We start from the raw sequence: 18,147 nt of genomic DNA, 5'->3' as shown, positions 1-18,147 counted from the left end.
TTCTACTAAATTCTCACCATTGTTGATTAAATGCTAATCTTTTTTTTTTTTTTGACAGAGAAAGAGTTAGGGACAGACAGACAGGAAGGTAGAGAGATGAGAGTCATCAATTCTTTGTTGCAGCACCTTAGTTGTTCATTGATTGCTTTCTCATATGTGCCCTGACCAGGGGGCTACAGCAGGCTGAGTGACCCCTTGCTAGAGCCAGCGACCTTGGGCTCAAGCTGGTGAGTCTTGCTCAAATCCAATGAGCCCGCACTCAAACTGGCGACCTTGGGGTCTCGAACCTGGGTCCTCCACATCCCAGTCCAATGCTCTATCCACTGCACCACCACCAGGTCAGGCAAGATGTTCATCTTTAAGTTGGAGAATCCCTGTTTGTCTAGGTGAATGTGGGTCACCATTTAGGTATCTATCCTACCTTAAGTGGCCATGGAGATAGAGCAGGCTGCGTGACTGCCCAGAATGCAAGGGAATATTTTCTATGTGTATGTCTCTTACCTGCCTGGTGGGAATCCTAAGTCAGCTGGGGATTGGTCCTATTTTTCTGATGCCAGAACCCCATTTGTTCACAACTCCCACTTCAAAGACTAAATGAGCTCCAAATGAAAGTCTTTTTTCCATTAGACTCTGCCTTTTAATTGTCTGGAGTTACTGTAGGTCTTGCCCTGCTGTTTTCTCCAGATAATTTTTCTTAGAAAACCAAGTATTCTGAAGAGAGAATTGCTATCTGCACTGTGTGGAACAGAAGGAGGGGTCCATTGTCACCTTGTCCCAGGTGTGGTTAACCAGTTAATAAGCCTGACTGTGGCTTCTGAGCCTTGTTTACCCTTTGAATTTGTTCACACAGAATTTAGATGTCCTGGACATTGGTTTTCTTTATACCTGTTGGCTCCTGTGAGCACTAGGCTGTGGGTTTTCCATTTTTCTGGTTTTTTGTTAGGAGCATATCAAAAACTTTGGTCTGATATTGGCACTCTTTTCATTTCCCACTTCCTAAGAAATTTACATTTATGTGATATATATGCAAATATGTAAAACAAATGTTAAATACATCCATGTGTTCAAATACATTCATATATACACCTTCATATATTTACTTTTCTGTTATTTGGAGACTAAGGGAGCAAAGGGAGTGCTATTATTGGACAATTTAAGCTAGCCAATCTGAAGTACTCTTCATATAATTATTGTATTTCTACAATTGTTGAGTTCAAATGTATTTTTCTAAATTGAGAGTCATAAAATAGAACTATACTGTCTTAGTGGTCACATGTTAACTTGCATTGAATAGGATTATAAAACAACTCATCCCAGAGTATGATTTAATAAATAGAAGATGGTAGAATGGGCTCTCTTTCATGGGCCACTATTATTATTGTGATGCCCAGAGAGACATGCCTTCATATAATATATTATAAATTGTGTATGTGCTTTATTTTTTAAAAATTGATGTATATGTTTTTGTTTTATATGACTTTCTGTTATTGATATACTTATAGAGTCGAATATTGAAGATCTTGTACAGTCACTGAAGCATCAAAATATACTTTTGGAAATAGATGACTTTAAAAATAGAAATAGCTCTGATGATCCATCATACAATGGAGCTATCATCGTTTCTGGTAAACAAAAGGTATTTTTGCCTCTTGCTTCTTGCTTTTATAGAAAAAATTAATAAAGTGGTACATTTTAACTGTCTTCAAAACCGTGGCAAGTCAACATAGCTAGTATACAGCAACTTAACAGCATTTGGGGCCATTATTAAGTAATCTGTGAAGTTTAAATAAGTTTTTATAAAACATTTTATATGTTCACTTTTGAATTAGATAATAATTTTACATTTAAAAGTAGCTGAATATAATTGCATTAGTCAAACTCAATAAAATCTTAAAACTTATAGTTACTGACCAAGATAATTATGAATTTAAGGGTTCCTATTCCATTGCTAACTATCCAGTGTTTTTATATATTGAGAAAATACATTAAATACTACCATAGCCACTGAAATCTCTGAGGAAGTTCTTATCAGCCTACTCTTAACATGTTTTAATTTGGGTAAAGAATATAAGCAATAGAGATCCCTCCAGAAATAAAGTTATTGAAAATACATCCTAATCATAAGTAAACTCAGAGTCCTCTTTACATTGCAATAAAAAATAGGAGTCACATTAAATAAAGCTACCTCTTTATTTCTTGCCCCATGGGGAAAAACAAAGGCCCTGAAGATGTATGTGTCATTGAATTCAGTTCTACCTATACTTAGTACATCATAAAAAATGTAATCTCAGTGTGGGAAACTATATTGCTTGGCAGTTGTTTTACTTGTTACTTGTCCAGTATATTTATTACATGAACTTGTGGTAATGTTTAAACATTATCAAGCCTCTCAATGGATGTATGTACATTTTCATAAACTGGAAGAATATAAAAATTGTCCCAGGAAGTAGGAAAATGCTCCCTTGGCAGTGTAGCCATAATATTTCGTTAACCCCATGCTTCTCTCCATCCAGAAATGCAGGGTTCCTTTTCTTGCTCACTGTAAACTGACAGTATTTCCTCAGCAGGGTCACTTTTAAATTCCATTGACTACAATTTCCATTGAGGAAAAATGATCTAAAATTAGTAATACTGATAAAAATTTATATTACTGACTATGCAAGGGCTTGATATACATGTCCCCATTTAAACTGTATAGCAACCCATTTATTGTAGATACACTTTCACAGACGTGAATGCTACTGCTCAGAAAAGTCAATTAACTTGAAGATGGTCACATGGCTATAATATGGCAGTGTTAGGATTTTATATAGAAGACTTTTTTTCTTTATTATTTAATTATTTAGAATCCACGTTGTTCCATTTGTCTTTATTTGAAGGCTTATAGATTTTCAGCAGTATGCAACACCAGGAGACTGCACTGTTTCCCTATTCTTATGAATATTATCAGCAATGGGCTGCTTCGAATGTTGAACCAAACACAATGTATTCGTACTGTGAGAGGCTCATCTCCTTTCGTAAGTATTGGATTTACTCATTCTGAACAATTAGGAATTTGACAAACCACCTATGTGATCCCTCTCTAGCATTTAATTCGTAATTGATTGTTAACCCTAAAAATTTTTGTCCTTACATCTTAAACAGATTATATCTAGCAGAATATGATCCCCCCCATTATGATCAGAGAATCCTCATGGGAAATACTTTTTCCATATTATGTCATAGTCTCCCAGGGAATCTTCTGAAAAGATACTTGATTGCACCAAAGCTTTTTAGTATATATATATTATGAAATAGTACTCAGCCATAAGAAATGATGACATCAGATCATTTAAAACAGCATGGATGGACCTTGATAACATTATACTGAGTTGAAATAAGTAAATCAGAAAAAACTAAAAACTATATGAATCCATACATAGATGGGGACATAAAAATGAGACTCAGAAACATGGACAAGAGTGTGGGGTTATGGGGGGGGAGGGAGGAGAAGGAGGGGGTGGGGGAAGGGGAGGGGCACAAAGAAAATCAGATGGAAGGTGATAGAAGACAATTTGACTTTGGGTGAGGGGTATGCAACATAATCAAATGTCAAAATAATCTGGACATGTTTTCTCTGAACATGTGTACCCTGATTTATCAATGTCACTGCATTAAAATTAATAAAAAAGAGGGCCATAAAAAAAAGATACTTGATTGCAGGAGTGTATTGGAAAGAGATCAAGACTGTGTGTGTGTGTGTGTGTGTGTGTGTGTATGTGTGTACACTGAATTAGCAATCAGGAACACTTGTAACCCTGTTTTAGAATCTTATAAATCTAATATAATTTGTTAGTGGACCCTTCATTGACTAAATGGGTAGTCAATTAATCAGTTTGAAGGAGAACTTGCCAGTTCTTGGACTATTTGTTTTCTCATGAATTCCTTCATATACCGACAGTTGTTCTCTACATTGTGGGGGTGTCTGGTACACACAGGCATGACAGTGGCCTCTCACGTCATCACCCTGGCTTTGGTGCTCTTCCCACCCATGCACGATTAGTTTTGCTCTATTTTAAGTACTGAAGGTGATTATGGTTTTCTGGTTAGAGCCTGATTGATAACCAAGAGGGATTTCTCAAGGCTAACTCCAACTGTTTCCAACCAGGATGTTGGAAGAGCAACAGACAGGGTTAGACAATGGAGTCTTCAAAAAAGGAAGCCTATCTTGTAACAGCAGAGCCGAGTTCAGTTTTGGATTCACTGCATTAGTAGTTCTAGGGGTACACACAGGATTAGATGGACAGAGTATATTTGAGCAGTCAGTGGTGGACTAAACCTCTGTGAACTAAACCCACTACTGTCCATGAAAGTAGGTAGGAAAGGTTCAAGAGTGGTGGTGTCTGAAGAGAAGTCTCCAGAAAGTGGAACCAAATGGTAGTACCAAGAGATAGGTGTTACCCACTCTTGGTACTTTAGTTTCCTTATGTCATTACCTGTTTGTTCAAGACTAAAATGAACCAAGACCCTATGGTTATGCTCTTAGCATCCCCACTTGCACAAATCTTTCTTCTTTCAGTAGTACTTATGAAGACAGTAATACATTTTCTCACCTGCTGAAAAATTTATAGATATAGCCTCAAAAGCCTTAACTAAAGTCTGAGAACTCTGGAATTGTTTTGAGACTGACGAGTGCACAAGAGGCAGTCCTGTACCCTACCTGAGAATAAGCCCTGCATCAGGCAGTCATTAGCTTGAGGGTAGTAATTGAAAGTGTATCTGCTTGACCACAGACTCTGTGGCACTGAGTTTTCTTTATTAGGTCTGTGCCTTAGAACACACCCAGCCAGCTGCTGCAGTTTTCACATATCAGTGGCTAGGTTGACTGAGAAAGTAAATAATCTTTCTCTAGGACCATAATTCCTGAATCAATTTTTTGTATTGTGGTGAAAAAAAAACACACACATAAAATGAAATTTACCATTTGTTCCGTTTTAAGTACTGTTCAGTAGTGCTATCTATACTCACATTGTTGTGAAACAGGTCTCCTGAACTTTTTCATCTCTATATCCATTCATTAAAAACTCTTCAGTACTCCCTTCCTCTGAACCCTGGCAATCACCATTTTACTTTATGATTTTATGAAATTTGATTACTTTTGATACCTCATATACAAATTGTATAGTATTTGACAATTATATAGTATTTGTGTTTTTGTAACTGGCTTTATTCTAGGATATGTTCCTCAAAGTTCATCCATGATGAATATGCCAGGGTTTTCTTCTTTTTCAAGGCTGAGTAATATTGCATTATATGGGGAGATGACATTTTGTTCATCCAGTTATCAGTCCATGAACATCTGAACTGCTTCTTCCTCTTGCGTATTGTGACTAGTGCTGCTACAGAATGTGTGAGCAGATATCTCTTTGAGATCTTGCTTTCAATTCTTTTTCAGGTACAACCAGAAGTGAGTCCTGAGCTATTTTTTATTCTCTTTCCTTTTTTTCTCGGAGTTAAAACCTAATGCTAAATGATCAGAGGTCACCCTTCCCCCCACTGCCCTGCATAGATGTTGATGAACTAGATGTACACTTTTAATTTGATTTTTCAATACTTTGAACAGCACATTCTTTGTGGTTATTAATATTTGTTTAATTTTAAAAAATATGCAGTAGCTTAAAGTACCTTTTGTATTTGCAGAATTATATGTTTTTCTTGACTGGGCTGCCGGAAGGCTCCTTCTTCTTGTTTTCAATTGTGAGCAGCATGTCTCCTTACATCGCCATGAGCAGCGTCAGGGATTACAAAGTAAGAAAAGAGGAGAAAAAGAAAAGAAACATCAAGGCCCTCAAAAACTGTGTTTTTAACGCTATGTGTTCAAAGCATTATTCTGTGAGAAAAACAGTTATGCATACGTGTAATTTAGATAATGTAGTTAAGCATTATTCCTATCAAGTAAGAAGTTTCCTTCTAAAGATATGAAATAGTATTTATTTCAAAATTAAAGGAAAAGTACAATTTTACAGGGATTCAATTTAATCTAAACCTTCAAAGAGGAATATTATAAAACTTTAGCTCATATTATTTCTTAATTATAAAGATTTCATTGATATTAAAATTAAAGACCAAATTTAAGACTTGAAATCCCTTTCTACTGTAGGGAATACAGTTTTTTTGTTGTATTTGGTTATATCCATTATCCAGGTCAAACAGTTAAATAAGATTTGAATGAGTCATCCTTCACCATTCTGAGCCAGGAACTCCCAAGGCGTAGCTGGATAATGGAGAATGTATTGCCCTCCACGTCACAAAATTTTGAAGGAGATTTCTTTCGAAGGAGATTCGTATCTAGATCGTTATGAAATCTGCCTTTCTACTTATTATACCTAAGTTAAAGTCATGTTGTGAATGAAACCTATAAGTGAAATAATACTTATTTTCAAAATGGTTCAGTTTAATGGCATTGGCTAAATTCCATTAAACAGTATATGCATAATTAAAATTGTTAGAAGATTTAAAAATATTTGATTAGATTGTATTCAGCACATCTTCCAACGTGGTTGTTTTGGTTTGGATTTTAATTGGATCTATGTATATTCTGTGTTTTTTTCACCAGAAGAGATCTAAGTTCCAGCTGTGGAGTTCAGGTCTCTACCCTTCTGCCTATTGGTGTGGGCAGGCCCTGGTGGATGTTCCCCTCTTCACTTTTATTCTCCTTTTATCGTATTTGCTTTTCTACATAATAAATACAGAAAACCTTTATGTCACAAGTCGAATTGTGTTTGCTCTGGTAAGTAACACATTGCACAGAGATTGTCTTATAAGGTAATTCATGATATACATTTGATATTTTATGTAACCAAGGCATTTTCATTTTGTCTTAAATTAAAACCAAAAAAAATAACATGTCAAGTGCATGTTCAATAAAATATTTTAATCTATTTATAATTTCAAGTTTTCCTCAATTAATATTTTATGTTTTGACTTTGATTTTCTGTGTATTATCTTTAGGTGGCAAATATATTTGGTTATGCAGCTTCTCTTATCTTTTTTACCTATGTCATATCGCTTTTTTTTTGCAAGAGGAGAAAAAATAGTGGCCTCTGGTCATTTTACTTCTTCATTGTAAGTATATATACAGGTATATAAATGGATAGAGTTATTTTTTAGACTTTCAATGTAACAGTAAATATAGTCACTTTTGTCCTGAGAAATGGGAAAATTAATACCTTAAAATTATACTGTAGACAAGAGAAAGAATGGAATGTGTTGCTGATTCAATAATGCTCCTGAGGAATTCATGCACAACCTTTTGACTAGAGTTTATGGAGTACCTTACAGAAAACCTGAAGCTCAAGATGTTACTACTGAGTTTTTGAATTCTTGGAATACAGGATTTCTTGGAAACACTAGGACAAAAACTGACTAAATAACATTTGACAGTCCAATTCATTTCTGTACTCTCTATGAAGTTGTCTTTTAACTTCAGATGCTAATAATTTTAGAAATCAAAGATGTTTTTTAACCCATAGTAGAACACTTATTATTAACTATGGATAAAAGGTTACTGTAAGTCCAAGATTACTAAAACCTTGGATGGAGATGTTCACCAAAATTCTGGACACCCAGAGTGCCTAATTCCAGCACTTCAGGTGCCATTTAGCTGATAGCTTCACCTGGTGTTTGAATGTCTGTCTTGCAAACACAGCTTCTAACTCTTGGAGTTGAAGTCCTGAAACCACAAAAGAAACCCAACCAGAGGCCATCTGCTAAGAAAATACTTCTGACATCATCCACTGACTTCTATAAGAAATTACCCTTAGACTGTTCAGCAGGTAGTTGTTGACTTACCCCTTCTCAGTGGACAGTATTCTGATTTGGCTTCTCTAGATTGTATTTCTCGGTATTCGGCAGGCAATGTCTATTACTATCCTTTCTACCACCATCAGGACATCCCAATACAAGTTTAGAAGTTATGGAAAGATGTATTAGATACCTTTCTTGGGAGACTGGCTTTGAGACAGCCATGAGGATCTGGTGCACCAAAAGTCTTTCCATTCATACTTTGCATGGGAACATTTTGTTTAGTCAACAGACTTACTGTTAGTGATCAATGTAAACCCAGGAGTTGGGTAGGCAGCACACACAGGATTGTATATAAAATGTATCATATGTTGATGATCAGTGTAGTTATCCTCTCTTGATCTTGGGTATACCTGGAAGCACAGACAGTATAAGCAATGTTTTCCCCTCATTGAATGAAGCCACAGTCAACAGTTAATTTATTTCAAGAGTCAAGTGGAATCCTATAACCCCAAGGGTATGGCATTTCATGGGTATTTTGGGCCCTTGTCTAATAAGGGAGCATTTCATAAGCCATTATCTTGGCCCAGTTCTGGAGGTATAGTCATACATATTAGCACACTGGGCCATAGAGTATTTCTTCTGAAGTATTTTGGTATCTTCTTTTGTTCCAGTGGATGAAAAAGGAAGACAAGAACAAGTCACAAAAGTAGAAACTTGGCTGAAACAATTTGTTGGAACAATGAGTTGATGCTTCTCTCTCTGTGTCTCCTTCTCCCTCCCCTACCCTCCCCCTCTTAAATCAATGCAAATTTTCTTTTTGAAAAGTGGAAAGTTAGAGGCCAAGTAGAATAAGTGGAGCCAGCTAAGTGGACACAAGGACTCATAGTTTTCAAAAAGAAGGCGATAGGAGAAAAAAAAGTGTGCTGTTGTGGAAACTAAGAGTAGAGGAATGTGTAAATGTGGACATCTGCACAATACATTTGTAGAGAGATTTTGATTTTTGTAAAATGAGAGAAGTTTTTTTGGATTTGCCATCTAAAATTATAAATTAGTACCCTCAACGAATACTTGATTATTCAAGTGATTTGAGGTTTTCCCCCAATTATAAATATTTTTTATATGTAGATTACATATTCTCCCAAAAGTTCAAATTCACTTAGTAGCAATATAATATTTCCTTTTATATGACAATTCCTCTAAACAGTATAGTTTTTGACATAAACACTCAGAAGACTCAGCAATCACACCCACCCAGAGTTTTGAATTCTAGCTTTCTCACTCACTGTGTCATCTTGAGGATGTTAGTTAATGTCCCTGGACCCTAGATTTCCCATATGTGAAAGCAGGAACAATAAGAATTGTAGAGTTCTTGTGAGGATTAAAGTAAAAAATGTGTGAGAAATTCTTTTAAAAATTTTTTTATTTAGACAATTAAATTTAACAGGGTGACATTGGTCAACTAGAGTACATAGATTTAGAGAAAATATCTCCACATTATTTGGACACTTTATTATGCTGTATACTCATCACCCAAAGTCAAATCATCCTCTGCCACCTTATATTTTGTTTTTCTTTATGCCCCTCCCACACCCCATAACCTCTCCACTTTCCCCTCCCCCCTGGTAACCACTGTACTTTTAACTATGTCCATGAATCTCAATTTTGTGTTCCACATATGTATGGAATCATATAGTTCTTAGCTTTTTCTGTTTTACTTATTTCACTAAGTATAATGTTATCAAGGTCCATTCATGTTGTCGTAAATGATCCTAAGTCATCATTTCTTATGGCTGAGTAGTATTTCATAGTATATATGAACCACATCTTCTTTATCCAATCCTCTAATGAAGGGCATTTTGGTTGTTTCCATGTCTTGGCCACCGTGAGCAATGAACATGGGAATGAGTGCGTCTTTACGGACCCATGTTTTCGAGTTTTGGGGGTATATACCCAGTAGAGGAATTGCTGAGTCATATGGTAGTTTTATTCTTAATTTTTTGAGGAATCACCATACTTTCTTCCATAATTGTTGTACTACTTTACATTCCCACCAACAGTGAATGAGAGTTTCTTTTTCTCCACAGCCTCTCCAGCACATGTTATTACCTGTCTCATTGATAATAGTTAATCTAACAGGTATGAGGTGATATCTCATTGTAGTTTGATTTGCATTTCTCTAATAACTAGTGATGATGAGTATTTTTTTATATATCTATTGATCATTTGTATTTTTTCTTGGGAGAGGTGTCTCTTCATGTCCTCTTTTCATTTTTTTAATGGATTGTTTGCTTGTTTGTTGCTGAGTTTTGTGAATTCTTTATATATTTTGGATATTAGCCTCTTATCTGAGCTGTTGTTTGAAAATATCATCTCCCATTTAGTTGGCTGTTTGTTTTGTTGTCAGTTTCTTTTGCTGTGCAGAAGCTTCTTAGTTTGATGTAGTCCCATTCATTTATTTTTGCCTTTATTTCTCTTGTCTTTGGGGTCAAATTCATAAAGTGTTTTCTATTTCCAAGGCCCATGGGTTTAGTACCTATGTTTTCTTCTATGTAATTTATTGTTTCAGATCTTATATTTAGGTCTTTTATCCATTTTGAATTAATTTTTGTGCAAGGAGACAAACTATGGTCAAGTTTCATTCTTTTGCATGTGGCTTTCTAATTTTTCCAGCACCATTTATTGAAGAGGCTTTCTTTTCTCCATTGTGTGTTGTTGGTCCCTTTATCAAAAATTATTTGACCATATATATGTGGTTTTATTTCTGGACTTTCTATTCTGTTCCATTGGTCTAAGTGTCTGTTTTTCTGTCAATACCATGCTGTTTTTATTATCATGGCTCTGTAATATAATTTGAAGTCAGGTATTGTAATGCACCCAGCTTCATTCTTTTTCATTAAGATTGCTCTGGCTATTTGGGTGTTTTTTTTTTTATAGTTCCATATAAACCTGATGATTTTTGTTCCATTTTGTTAAAAAATGAAATTGAAATTTTGATGGGAATTGCATTAAATTTGTATATTGCTTTGGGTAATATGACCATTTTAACTATATTTATTCTTTCTACCCACAAACAATGAATATTTTTCTATTTCATTGTGTCTTTTTTCAATTTCCTTTAATAATACTTTGTAGTTTTCAGTATACAGGTCCTTTACATTCTTTGTTATGTTTATTCTTAGGTATTTTATATTTTTAGTTGCAACTGTAAAAGGGATTATATTTTTGATTTATTTTTCCGAAGTTTTATTGTTGGCATATAAGAAAGCAATAGACTTCTGTATGTTAATTTTATAAATTGTGACCTTACTGTATTGGTTTATTGTTTCTAATAGCCTTTCTGTGTTTCTAATAGTCTTTGGAGTTTTCTATATATGAGATTATATCATCTGCAAAAAGTGAAGCCTTTACTTCTTCTTTCTCAATACGAATACCTTTTATTTATTTCTTTTGTCTGATTGCTCTGGCTAGAAATTCCAGCACTATGTTGAATAGCAGTGGAGAGAGTGGGCAACCTTGTCTTGTTCCAGATTTTAGAGGAAAAATTTTCCATTTTTTACCATTTAATATGATGTTAGCTGATGGTTCATCATAAATGGCCTTTATTATGTTGAGGTATTTTTCTTCTATATCCATTTTGTTGAGTGTTTTAAACATAAAAGGATGTTGTTTTTTATCAAATGTCTTTTTTGCATTTATTGATAGGATCATATGGTTTTTGTTCTTTGTTTTGTTGACATGGTGTGTTATGTTAATCGTTTTACATATGTTGAACCATCCTTGAGTTTCTGGGAGGAATCCCACTTGATCATGATCGATTATTTTTTTAATATGTTGTTGTAGTCAATTTGCTAGTATTTTGTTTAAAATTTTTGCATCTGTATTCATTAGAGATATTGGTCTGTAGTTTTCTTTTTTTGTGTTGTCCTTGCCAGGTTTTGGTATGAGGTTATGTTGTCCTCATAAAATGTGTTTGGAAGTATTACTTCTTCAATTTTTTGGAAGACTTTGAGACAGATAGAAACCAAATCTTCTTTGAATATTTGGTAGAATTCACTAGTATAGCCACCTGGCCCTGGACTTTTATTTTTGGGAGGTTTTTGATAGTTGTTTCTATTTCCTCCCTGCTTAAGGGTCTATTTAGGCTTTCTACTTCTTCATAATTCAGTCTAGGAAGATTGTATTGTTCTAGGAGTTTATCCATTTCGTCTAGATTGTTGAATTTGGTGGCATACAGTTTTTCATAGTATTCTACAATAATCCTTTGTATATCTATGATATCTGTGGTAATTTCTCCTCTTTCATTTTGGTTTTGTTTATATGAGTCCTTTCTCTTTATTCTATAGTAAGTCTTGCCAAGGGGTTTGTCAATTTTGTTAATCTTTTCAAAGAACCAGCTCCTTGTTGTATTAATTTTTTCTATACTTTTTTTGTTCTCTATTTCATTTATTTCCACTTTAATATTTATTATATCCTTTCTTCTGCTGGTTTTGGGTTGCATTTGTTCTTCCTTTTCTAGTACCTTAAGATGTGGTATTATGTTGTTTACTTGGGCTCTCTCTTGTTTTTTTGTTTTGCTTTTTTGATATAAGCCTATAATGATATGAATTTCCTTCTTATTCCTGCTTTCACTGTATTTAGAGATTTTTTTTTAATAAATTTTTATTAATGGTAATGGGATGACATTAATAAATCAGGGTACCTATATTCGAAGAAAACATGTCTAGGTTATTTTGTCATCAAATTATTTTGCAAACCCCTCGCCCAAAGTCAGATTGTCCTCCGTCACCCTCTATCTAGTTCTCTGTGCCCCTCCCCCTCCCCCTAACTCTCTCCCTCCCTCCCTCCCATGTCCTTCCTCCCCCCCCCCCCACCCTTGGTAACCACCACATTCTTGTCCATGTCTTAGTCTCATTTTTATGTTCCACCAATGTATGGAATCATGTAGTTCTTGTTTTTTTCTGATTTACTTATTTCACTCCTTATAATGTTATCAAGATCCCACCATTTTGCTGTAAATGATCCGATGTCATCATTTCTTATGGCTGAGTAGTATTCCATAGTGTATATGTGCCACATCTTCTTTATCCAGTCTTCTATTGAAGGGCTTTTTGGTTGTTTCCATGTCTTGGCCACTGTGAACAGTGCTGCAATGAACATGGGGCTACATGTGTCTTCACGTATCAATGTTTCTGAGGTTTTGGGGTATATACCCAGTAGAGGGATTGCTGGGTCATAAGGTAGTTCTATTTGTAGTTTTTTGAGGAACCACCATACTTTCCTCCATAATGGTTGTACTACTTTACAGTCCCACCAACAGTGAATGAGGGTTCCTTTTTCTCCACAGCCTCTCCAACATTTGCTATTACCCGTCTTGTTGATAATAGCTAATCTAACAGGAGTGAGGTGGTATCTCATTGTAGTTTTGATTTGCATTTCTCTAATAACTAATGAAGCTGAGCATCTTTTCATATATCTGTTGGCCATTTGTATCTCTTCCTGGGAGAAGTGTCTGTTCATGTCCTCTTCCCATTTTTAATTGGATTGTTTGTTTGTTTGTTGTTGAGTTTTATGAGTTCTTTGTAAATTTTGGATATTAGGCCCTTATCTGAGCTGTCGTTTGAAAATATCAGTTCCCATATAGTTGGCTTTCTGTTTATTTTGATATCAGTTTCTCTTGCTGAGCAAAAACTTTTAATTCTGATGTAGTCCCATTCATTTATCTTTGCCTTCACTTCTCTTGCCATTGGAGTCAAGTTCATAAAATGTTCTTTAAAACCCAGGTCCATGATTTTAGTACCTATGTCTTCTTCTATGTACTTTATTGTTTCAGGTCTTATATTTAGGTCTTTGATCCATTTTGAATTAATTTTAGTACACGGGGACAGGCTGTAGTCGAGTTTCATTCTTTTGCATGTGGCTTTCCAGTTTTCCCAACACCATTTGTTGAAGAGGCTTTCTTTTCTCCATTGTGTGTTGTTGGCCCCTTTATCAAAGATTATTTGACCATATATATGTGGTTTTATTTCTGGGCTTTCTATTCTGTTCCATTGGTCTGAGTGTCTATTTTTCTGCCAATACCATGCTGTTTTGATTATCGTGGCCCTATAATATAGTTTAAAGTCAGGTATTGTAATGCCCCCAGCTTCATTCTTTTTCCTTAGGATTGTTTTGGCTATTCGGGGTTTTTTATAGTTCCATATAAATCTGATGATTTTTTGTTCCATTTCTTTAAAAAATCTCATAGGGATTTTGATGGGAATTGCATTAAATTTGTATATTGCTTTGGGTAATATGGCCATTTTGATTATATTTATTCTTCCTATCCAAGAACAAGGAATATTTTTCCATCTCATTGTATCTTTTTCGATTTCCCTTAACAATGCTTTGTAATTTTCATTATATAGGTCCTTTACGTTCTTTGTTATGTTTATTCCTAGGTATTTTATTTTTTTTGTTGCAATCGTGAAGGGGATTATTTTTTTGAGTTCGTTTTCTAATATTTCATTGTTGGCATATAGAAAGGCTATGGACTTTTGTATGTTAATTTTGTATCCTGCGACCTTACTGAATTGGTTTATTGTTTCTAATAATCTTTTTGTGGAGTCCTTCGGGTTTTCGATGTATAGGATCATATCATCAGCAAAAAGTGATAGCTTTACTTCTTCTTTTCCGATATGGATGCCTTTTATTTCTTTGTCTTGTCTGATTGCTCTGGCCAGAACTTCTAGCACCACGTTGAATAAGAGTGGAGAGAGTGGACAACCCTGTCTTGTTCCTGATTTAAGGTAGAAAGTCCTCAGTTTTATGCCGTTTAATAGGATGTTGGCTGATGGTTTATCATATATGGCCTTTATCATGTTGAGATATTTTCCTTCTATACCCATTTTGTTGAGAGTCTTAAACATAAAATTGTGTTGTATTTTATCAAAAGCCTTTTCTGCATCTATTGATAAGATCATGTGGTTTTTGTTCTTTGTTTTGTTGATATGGTGTATTACGTTAACCGTTTTGCGTATGTTGAACCATCCTTGAGATTCTGGGATGAATCCCACTTGATCATGATGTATTATTTTTTTAATATGTTGTTGTATTCGGTTTGCCAGTATTTTGTTTAGTATTTTAGCATCTGTATTCATTAGAGATATTGGTCTGTAGTTTTCTTTCTTTGTGCCATCCTTGCCAGGTTTTGGTATGAGGGTTATGTTGGCCTCATTAAATGTGTTTGGAAGTATTGCTTCTTCTTCAATTTTTTGGAAGACTTTGAGTAGAATAGGAACCAAGTCTTCTTTGAATGTTTGATAGAATTCACTAGTATAACCGTCTGGGCCTGGACTTTTATTTTTGGGGAGATTTTTAATAGTTTTTTCTATTTCCTCCCTGCTGATTGGTCTGTTTAGGCTTTCTGCTTCTTCATGACTCAGTCTAGGAAGGTTGTATTGTTCTAGGAATTTATCCATTTCTTCTAGATTGTTGTATTTGGTGGCATATAATTTTTCATAGTATTCTACAATAATTCTTTATATATCTATGATGTCTGTGGTGATCTCTCCTCTTTCATTTTGGATTTTATTTATTTGAGTCCTGTGTCTTTTTTCCTTGGTGAGTCTTGCCAAGGGTTTGTCAATTTTGTTGATCTTTTCAAAGAACCAGCTCCTTGTTTTATTGATTTTTTCTATAGTTTTTCTGTTCTCTATTTCATTTATTTCTGCTCTGATTTTTATTATCTTCTTTCTTCGACTGGTTTTGGGTTGTCTTTGTTCTTCTTTTTCTAGTTCCTTAAGGTGTGAAGTTAAGTGGTTTACTTCGGCTCTCTCTTGTTTGTTCATATAGGCCTGAAGTGATATGAACTTTCCTCTTATTACTGCTTTTGCTGCATCCCAGAGATTCTGATATGTCGTATTTTCATTTTCATTTGTCTGTATATATCTTTTGATTTCTGCGCTTATTTCTTCTTTGACCCATTCATTTTTTAGAAGTATGTTGTTTAGTTTCCACATTTTTGTGGGTTTTTCCCCCTCTTGTTTGCAGTTGAATTCTAGTTTCAAGGCTTTATGATGAGAAAATATGCTTGGTACAATTTCAATTTTTCTAAATTTGCTGATATTGTCTTTGTGGCCCAACATATGGTCAATTCTTGAGAATGTTCCATGTACACTAGAGAAAAATGTATACTCTGTCGCTTTGGGATGAAGTGTCCTGTAGATGTCTATCATATCCAGGTGTTCTAGTATTTCGTTTAAGGCCACTATATCTTTATTGATTCTCTGTTTGGATGACCGATCTAGAGCCGTCAGCGGTGTATTGAGGTCTCCAAGTATGATTGTATTTTTGTTAGTTTTTGTTTTAAGGTCAATAAGTAGCTGTCTTATATATTTTGGTGCTCCTTGGTTTGGTGCATATATATTAAGGATTGTTATGTCTTCTTGATTCAACTTCCCCTTAATCATTATGAAATGACCATTTTTGTCTCTGAGTACTTTTTCTGTCTTGTAGTCAGCATTATTAGATATGAGTATTGCTACGCCTGCTTTTTTTGGGGTGTTGTTTGCTTGGAGTATTGTTTTCCAGCCTTTCACTTTGAATTTGTTTTTATCCTTGTTGCTTAGATGTGTTTCTTGTAGGCAGCATATAGTTGGATTTTCTTTTTTAATCCATTCTGCTACTCTGTGTCTTTTTATTGGTAAGTTTAATCCATTTACATTTAGTGTAATTATTGACACTTGTGGGTTCCCTACTGCCATTTTATAAATTGCTTTCTGTTAGTTTTGTATCTAGTTTGATTCTTCTCTTTTGTTTTTCTATCATTTGTTTTTGTTTGTTTGTGTTCCATACTTCTTTCCTCTGTTGCTACCTTTTTTAAGTCAAGTGTTTTTGTGGTGTTTTTTTTAAGGGTGGTTACCATTAAGTAATGAAAAGGGTACCTACCATATTCATTGTAGTACCCTATCTTATAAGTATTTCTGCACTTCATCATCCTTTGCTACTGTTAATCTCCATCCTCTCCCCCCTTTTTTTCCTTTGTTGTCACAGTTTAAGTTTGGTTTTATTGTGTTTCTGTTTCTAGTTGATAAATTTGTTGTGATTTAGGGGAGAGCTGTCGGACGCGCTGCTCACGGCACCATTTCCGTGACGTCACTCTGTATTTATAGATTTTTGATATGTCTTGCTGTCATTTTTGTTTGTCTGTATATATCTTTTAATCTCTACTTTTACTTCTTCTTTGACCCAGTCATTTTTTAGAAATATGTTGTTTAATTTCCACTTTTTTTGTGGGTTTTTTAAAACTTATTTTTGCAGTTGAATTCTAGTTTCAAAGCCTTATGGTCAGAGAATATGCTTGGTATAAATTCAGTCTTTCTGAATTTGTTGATGTTAGTTTTGTGGCCCAGCATATGGTCTCGTCTTGAAAATATTTCATGTACACTGGAGAAAAATGTATACTCTCATGTTTGGAGATAAAATGTCCTATAGATGTCTATTATGTCTATTTGTTCTAGTGTTTCATTTAAGGCCTATATTTCTTTATTGATTTTCTGTTTGGATGAATGATCTAAAGCCATCAATGATGTATTGAGGTCTCCAAGTATGATTATATTTTTTTGGTTTGTACTTTTAGATCAGTTAGTAGATGTCTTATATATTTCGGTTTGGTGCATATATATTAAGAAGTGTTATGTCTTCTTGATAAAATGTCCCCTTTATCATTATGGAATGCCCATCTCTGTCTCTGATTAGCATTTGCTTGTAGTCAGCATTTGCTTTTCTTTGGATATTATTTGCTTGGAGAATCATTTTCCAATCTTTCATTTTGAATCTATTTTTATCCTTGTGCTTAGATTAGTCTCTTGAAAGCAGCATACAGTTGGTTTTTGCTTCTTGATCCAATTTGCTACTCTGTGCCTCTTTATTGGTGAGTTCAATCCATTTACATTTAGGGTAATTATTGACACTTGAGGATTGCCTATTGCCATTGTATATACTGTTTTCTGATAGCTCTGTGTCTTGTTGGGTTCTTATTTTTTGTTTTTCTGTCATTTGTTTTTGTTTGGTGTTATTCCATACTTTTATCTTCTGTTTCTTCTTTTTTTAAGCTATGTTTTTCAGTAGTGGCATTTTCAGGAGTGGTTACCATTGGATATTAAAACAAAAATTATCATATTTATTAGAGCCCATTATCTCATGCGTGCTTCTGGACTCAATTCTCCTTTGCTACTGCTGATCTTTATCCTCTCCTCTTTCATGTTATTTTTGTCACAGATTATCCTTGTTTTTATTGTGGTTTTGTTAAATTTTTATTTTTTTATTTTTTTTAATTTTAATAATTTTATTTTTTTAATGGGGTGACATCAATAAATCAGGATA

The 18,147-nt window shown here is 34.5% G+C and overlaps 1 protein-coding gene across 1 annotated transcript in view; it reads left to right on the top strand.

Annotated features, from left to right (window-relative positions):
* Window positions 1-18,147, top strand: part of LOC136307783 (ATP-binding cassette sub-family A member 6-like) — an 89,653-nt gene that overhangs the window by 50,382 nt on the left and 21,124 nt on the right. Inside the window, exons 21-25 of the mRNA XM_066234620.1 lie at window positions 1,503-1,636; window positions 2,880-3,017; window positions 5,680-5,787; window positions 6,596-6,769; window positions 6,991-7,104. Coding sequence (XP_066090717.1) covers window positions 1,503-1,636; window positions 2,880-3,017; window positions 5,680-5,787; window positions 6,596-6,769; window positions 6,991-7,104 — 668 coding nt within the window. The remainder of the gene's footprint in view (window positions 1-1,502; window positions 1,637-2,879; window positions 3,018-5,679; window positions 5,788-6,595; window positions 6,770-6,990; window positions 7,105-18,147) is intronic.

Source organism: Saccopteryx bilineata, chromosome 6 (genome assembly GCF_036850765.1).
Source record: "Saccopteryx bilineata isolate mSacBil1 chromosome 6, mSacBil1_pri_phased_curated, whole genome shotgun sequence".
NCBI classification, from domain to species: domain Eukaryota; kingdom Metazoa; phylum Chordata; class Mammalia; order Chiroptera; family Emballonuridae; genus Saccopteryx; species Saccopteryx bilineata.
The sequence above is the reverse complement of the archived record's forward strand: the minus strand, read 5'-3'. Positions and strand labels throughout refer to the sequence as shown.